General features: G+C 43.7%; 1 protein-coding gene across 1 annotated transcript; it reads left to right on the top strand.

Annotated features, from left to right (window-relative positions):
* Positions 1 to 5,324: 5,324 nt before the first annotated feature.
* LOC122546094 (histone H2A, sperm-like) lies at positions 5,325 to 6,470 on the top strand. The gene is made up of 2 exons (XM_043684927.1): positions 5,325 to 5,382; positions 6,058 to 6,470. Exons 1-2 carry the CDS (start codon positions 5,325 to 5,327, stop codon positions 6,453 to 6,455), a joined length of 456 nt encoding a protein of 151 aa, XP_043540862.1. The 3' UTR covers positions 6,456 to 6,470.
* Positions 6,471 to 6,717: the final 247 nt, after the last annotated feature.

The raw sequence follows: 6,717 nt of genomic DNA, 5'->3' as shown, positions 1-6,717 counted from the left end.
GCTAAGTACACACAGACAGATAAAAATGTCACACAATTCTCGTTTTTCTTTTTGTCCTCTGCTTTGAGACATTTAAACTGACAAAATCCTGAAATAAATTCATAACTGTAGTGTATACTCTGCAATTACATGACAGAAATGGGAGGCAACATTCACCTTTAGCTTTATCTCTAACTTACTGTGTGTGCTCACAGACCACATACTGACAGATTCAATTACAAGTCACCGTAATATAACAGGGATGGAGTGAAAAATAAACATTCATCTGAAAGTTAGAAATGTTGAGATATTTGCTCTCTCACATGCCATTCATTGACAGAAACTGAGTTCAAAGTTTGGGTGAAGATTTGTAGCTCGGTTGATCGTTGTTGTGGTTCTGTTTGCCGAGCTGGAAATTTTTGTTGCAAACGTTTCGTCCCCTGTCTAGGTGACATCCTCAGTGCTTGGGAGCCTCCTGTGAAGCGCTTCTGTGGTGTTTCCTCCGGCATTTATAGTGGCCTGTCCCTGCCGCTTCCGGTTGTCAGTTCCAGCTGTCCGCTGTAGTGGCCGATATATTGGGTCCAGGTCGATGTGTTTGTTGATGGAGTTTGTGGATGAGTGCCATGCTTCTAGGAATTCCCTGGCTGTTCTCTGTTTGGCTTGCCCTATAATGGTAGTGTTGTCCCAGTCGAATTCATGTTGCTTGTCGTCTGAATTTGACTGGGACAACATTTCCCAAACACATGTTTCTGTGATTGGTTTGTGTGGGGTCCAATGTGGATCTGTCAGAATCGTCAAAATGTGAAGTGGATGGTGATTCTGTTCCTGTCAGTCTGACTGAGGGAGATTTGTTTTGTGTCTGGAACACAGAAAGTGACTGTGGTATTGGCTCGGTTTCCTTTTGTTCCTTGTTGTGCTGATGTTGGAGTGGAAGGGTGTGTTTCCAGCTCCACAGGTCTGTTTCTGGTCCTCTCTCTGGGCTGGAATTAACACTGAGTTTGCCACTTTTCTCAGTGGTTAGCACGACTGCCTCACCGCGCCAGGGACCCTAGTTCGATTCTAGTTTCGGGCGACTGTCTGTGTGGATTTTGCACATTCTCCCCGAGTCTGAGTGGGTTTTCTCCGGGTGCTCAGTTTCCCTCTCACAATTGGAAGACATGCAGGGAGTTGAATTTGCGATGCTAACTGCCCATAATGTTCCGGGATGTGTAGGTTAGTTGCATTAATCAGGGGTAAATGCAGAATAATGGGGAATGGGTCTGGGTGGATTACTCTTCAGAGGGTTGGTGTGGACTTGTTGGACCGAAGTGCCTAATTCTACACTGTAGGGATTCTAAGACTGTGAATGTTTTCTAGGTTTGGGGTTGATGGAATTCATTCTCAACTGCACGGAGTTGGAGAGAGATGAAAAAAAAAGTCCCTATTTAAAACTTTTCTTGAGTCATAGGTTGAAAATGTCTGTCTCGACTGTGAGATTAATATATTTCTGAGAACTTGATTGCTAACTGTGGGCCCAGAGACCGATATATAACTGTTTGCTTTGCAAGTAACTACAGTATATCAGAACCACGTTGCTACTCTTTTTTTTATTTAGGAGTATTGAACTTTCACGCAGGGATTTAGAGCAACTGTTAGCATGTTATATATGTCTCACTTTCACCTTATATCTATCTTAGACATTTGGCATGAATTCAACACCACCGAGGCTCTGGTCCTCTGTGCAATAGTCAATTAGTGTTACTTCAGGACAGGTTTAATTCTGTATCCATCAAACACTGATGGAAGCGGTAAAACTTTACACCATTTGCCTGCCACTTGGAAATGTTCCTCCAATCTGTGCCTATCCATTACTGGGAGGTTTTTGTTTACTCTATTTCACAGTCTTTACATGTCAGTATGTTACTGGACTGTAACTCAAACCTTCTGAAGTGTAACCTGTTGTTTCTTACTCTGTAGGTGTCAGTCATTAACATAAGAATGTGTCTCATTTAGTATCTACAATTTTGAGTGTGACCAAACACCACTTCAGACAGTCTCAGGTAGGACGACAAGCAACATGAATTCGACTGGGACAACACTACCATTATAGGGCAAGCCAAACAGGGAACAGCCAGGGAATTCCTAGAAGCATGGCACTCATCCACAAACTCCATCAACAAACACATCGACCTGGACCCAATATAATCGGCCACTACAGCGGACAGCTGGAACTGACAACCGGAAGCGGCAGGGACAGGCCACTATAAATGCCGGAGGAAACACCACAGAAGCGCTTCACAGGAGGCTCCCAAGCACTGAGGATGTCACCTAGACAGGGGACGAAACGTTTGCAACAAAAATTTCCAGCTCGGCGAACAAAACCACAGAAACTGAGTAAAAACAAGATTAGAAACAACAAGCTGGCAGTTACAGAATGAAATATGGAGTCAGTTGCAAAGCATTAAATTGTTAGGATACAATGCAACTATCCATTGGTGAGAAACTGAAAAACAGTGTAACATCAGCAATAAAATTGTTATTGTCAATTTCTGCAATGTACAAGATATTGCCTCTTGCCAAATGCTGCAGTTATAAATACAAACTTACTGTCAAATCGCAGAAGTTGATTGTCCGTCAACTACACCTTCACCTCTGTGGAGGAATCCATTGATCTCTGAAAGGATACATCAACAAGTCTTTTACCTGCATTCTCCATCAGCTCAGAGATGAAAGGCACCAGACGATGACTGCCCAAGTCTTCCAAACCAATAGAGCAGGTTCCCTACACTTTCAGCAGTGGAGGTCAGGACTGCACTTAGACATAGTGGAAGGCAGAGGAATATGCAAATTCACTGAGGTCATGTGTAAAATATCATTGTACATCATCTTTCACTTGGATGTTAAGGTCAAAGTTATGGTTGCTAAATTTGCTAATGACAATATAAGGTTGGAAACTAAGTTGTGAGGAGGATATCAGTGGTCTACGGGATGAAAGTACATTGTGAGCACACAAAACTTGAAAATGGAGTATAATGTAGAAAAATGTGAATTTACACTTTGATGGAAAGAATCAAAATGTAGCATATTGTTTAAATGGAGAGAGGTTGCAGAACTTTCAGGTACAAAGTCTAAGTGTCCTGCTATATGATCACTAAAGCCCATAGGCAGATACAAGAAGTAACTAGGAAAGAAAATTGAAACAGAAAACAGATTGTTATTATTTATTGCAGGGATAATGAATATAAAAGTAGGGAGGTCTTGCTATATTTATACAGTGTATTGGTGAGACCACAGTCAGATGACTGTGTAGTGTTTTGGTCTCTTTATTTAAGAAAGGATATAAATGTGTTGGAGGCAGATCATAGATAGTTTACTTGTCTGATGCCTGGGCTGGTGTGATATTATATAAAGAAAAGTTAGATAGTTTGTGTCATATCAAATGCAGTTAAGAAGAATGACAGGTGATCTTATTGAAAATCCTGAAGGGTTTGACAGGGTATTTGCTGAAAGATTACCTCCCTTTGTGGGAAGGATTAGAACTAAGGGACACAATTTAGGGGAGAATGTAGTGTGAGGATAAGGTGATTAGCAATCCAGAGCCCCAGGCTAATGCATTGGGAACATGGGTTTTAATCCCACCATGGCAGCTAGTGACATTTATGTGTAATTAATATGTCTAGAATTGAAGAGTCTTGTAGCACAGTGATGATGCCCATACGTTTGAACCAGAGGCATGGATTCAAGTCCCACCTGCTCCAAAGGGGTATCATAACATATCTGAACCGGTTGATTAAAAATATCTAGGTCTGGAATTGAAAAACTACTCTCTGTAATGGTGACCTTGAAACAATCATCAATTGAAACAAACCCATCTAGTTCACTAACCTTTTTTAACGAATAAAGTCAGCTCATCTCAACGTTGAGAATATCTCACTGCATTTTCAATGTTTTTACTTAGCAGCATGGCACTTTCCTAATAGGAGGCAGTGAGTTACACATTATGGGGTATTATAACTTGTTAAATGCCTTATTAATGCCACCACAACTCACCTCATGATATGCAGCTTTCCATTTTATCAAACATGCCAAACAATTAAATGTTGAGAAAAATCTCAACGTGGAAATCAAAGTAGGTGCTTGGCTTTTCACTTGCTCCAGAGGACCTCTATGTTGGAAATCTGGCACCAACATCTCAGGGATGCTCCATGATCAACAGCCATATGCACTCCACATTTAGTGACATTGACACCTGACACATGCTTTGCCCAAAGAAGCCTCAAGGCACATCTACAATCCACTTAAAGGATGTTACTGCACTCCAATATGGCACCTTGGGCTGCATCGGTAACTATTATTATTTGCTGCAGCAAGCACAGTGTGCTCAGGGACACACATCCAGCTCTTGGACTGGACCAGGCTGCATCTGCAGACTCTTGGCTCGCTATCATGGTGCTCACACACTCTCAGCCATTTAATGCTCACAGCATCGCTGTCGTTCCTTGCTTTGTGCACTTCCCCTTCAGCCAGAACTACTGGGATAATTATTACTTTGGTCATGCCTTGCCATTTAGCAGAGACACAAAGCCAAGAAGCTTGTCATGGTGGTCAGCAAGTCAAGGCTGGTAGCCTTCATGCAGGGGTTCCTGGCACAGTAAATCAGTCAGCTGTTCAGGGTGGACAGCATCAAAACCCTCTACTCATAAGGGGACAGAGCCGATGTACACAGTACAAGGATTGGTGATGCTAGTCATTGGGGTGAGTAACAGAGAATGACAAAAGATGTTGCCAGCTATAGTGAGAATAGCACAATATGAGTCTCAGTACAATGGCAGAAATAGAGTGAATGTGAAGTATTGGAGAGAAAATTATGGCATTTACATCAGCAAAATGCAGAAGTGTATTGATCTTCCTCCTGCCTTACTGAATATTCCTCTAGACAAGCTGAGAGACTGCATTGACTTAGGTGGTAACCTCAGTCCAGGCTGGCAGATTTTGATCTCATGGCCTTTACTGCTGGTCTCAGGGTAGAGGTAGCCCTGTTTTTGCATCACCCCATTCAGCAGGACATTTCAGCCCCTGCCCACAAAACAGGGTAACAGTTTTTCACTGTCTGCCATGCCCAGGACAAATATTAGAAGGGCAACACTGGATTGACAATACTTGTTCAGGTATACTATGGGCTTGATGAAGGGTTTATACCCAAAACGTCAACTTTCTTGTTCCCTTGATGCTGCCTGACCTGCTGCGCTTTTCCAGCAACACATTTTCAGCTCTGATCTCCAGCATCTGCAGACCTCACTTTCTCCCCAAGCAAACAATACATACTTGTCCATATCTTTCATCTGATATTTAAAAAAAAAATTGCAATGCGCGGGTTTAATCCGATTTTTCAGAATGCAAAAAGCAAAGCAATTTCTGATGTCGGTGAGAGGCTTTCAAAGGGAACCGAGAGAACGCCAAAACAGCTGCCGGGTTGGATTTTGCTGATAGAGCGAGAGCAATAAGGGAGGACAGCTTTAGAATATCGTCTAAACACCGTGTTCGCTATCGATACTGTGCCGGAAGAATGTTGTGTGCTGCTTTATCAGCATGCCGGGGTGCTATTGAAATGTGAAGTGAGAAGTCAAGTGCGGACTGAAGTGTTTGGCATGTTTCTTTTCAGTTTCTTAAGGTTTAGAAAATTACCCACTCGAGATCAGAAATGGACGAATACAGGTCGCCAAATGAGGGAGAGACAGATCGAGTGAAGTATACATTTGTAAACTAAAAGTAAATTAAGATACGAGTATTTTATAAAAACTTCCTCCGTATTTTGTACTTCAGTTTTCAATATAAAAGACACTCCTTTGTTTGTAAATTGGCGGGCTTTTCCAATTGGAAAGAAGGCGGTTGATGATTTGGCGCCGGTACTTTCCGCCTTCCTCCCCGTGCCCTCTCCGGATTGGGGGATGAGGCAAACATCTGATTGGGAATTGAAACAACATTAGGAGGGGCTGGACAATGGGACCAATCAGAAATCGCCGCCCCCCATTCCTCCCGAAGGTATAAGAGGCCGCAATGTGGGCGGAGTGCAGCATTCTCTGTGACAGTGCTTGTGAGTTTGTGACCATGTCCGGAAGAGGAAAGGGCGTTGGGAAGCTCGCGCCAAGGCGAAGTCTCGGTCGTCCCGGGCTGGCCTGCAGTTCCCGGTGGGCCGTGTTCACAGGCTCCTGAGAAAGGGTAACTATGCTGAGCGTGTGGGTGCCGGAGCGCCGGTCTATCTGGCTGCGGTGCTGGAGTATCTGACGGCTGAAATCCTGGAGCTGGCCGGCAACGCGGCCCGGGACAACAAGAAGACCCGCATCATCCCCAGGCACCTGCAGTTGGCCGTGCGCAACGACGAGGAGCTCAACAAGCTGCTGGGAGGGGTGACCATCGCTCAGGGCGGGGTGCTGCCTAATATCCAGGCCGTGCTGCTGCCCAAGAAAACCGCCGCTGCTGGATCTGCGAAAAAGTGAAGTGAGTATTCTTGAATCTACCAACCCAAAGGCTCTTTTCAGAGCCACTCAGCATCTGTGAAACGGGCTACGCCGTCATCTTTGCCGGATTTATCTTACTTTTAATGTGGAGAACCTTGGACTTTGAGCCTGAGATCAGTCAATTACTATCGCCTTGTTATTGAATACTTGCGGTTTTGAGATGTTGATGTTGGACTGTGATGTATAAAGTTAAATATCACGCAACACCAGCTTATAGTCAAACAGGTTAATTTCTATGCAC

The sequence above is a fragment of the Chiloscyllium plagiosum genome, unplaced genomic scaffold, assembly GCF_004010195.1.
Source record: "Chiloscyllium plagiosum isolate BGI_BamShark_2017 unplaced genomic scaffold, ASM401019v2 scaf_18376, whole genome shotgun sequence".
Classification (NCBI taxonomy): domain Eukaryota; kingdom Metazoa; phylum Chordata; class Chondrichthyes; order Orectolobiformes; family Hemiscylliidae; genus Chiloscyllium; species Chiloscyllium plagiosum.
The sequence above is the reverse complement of the archived record's forward strand: the minus strand, read 5'-3'. Positions and strand labels throughout refer to the sequence as shown.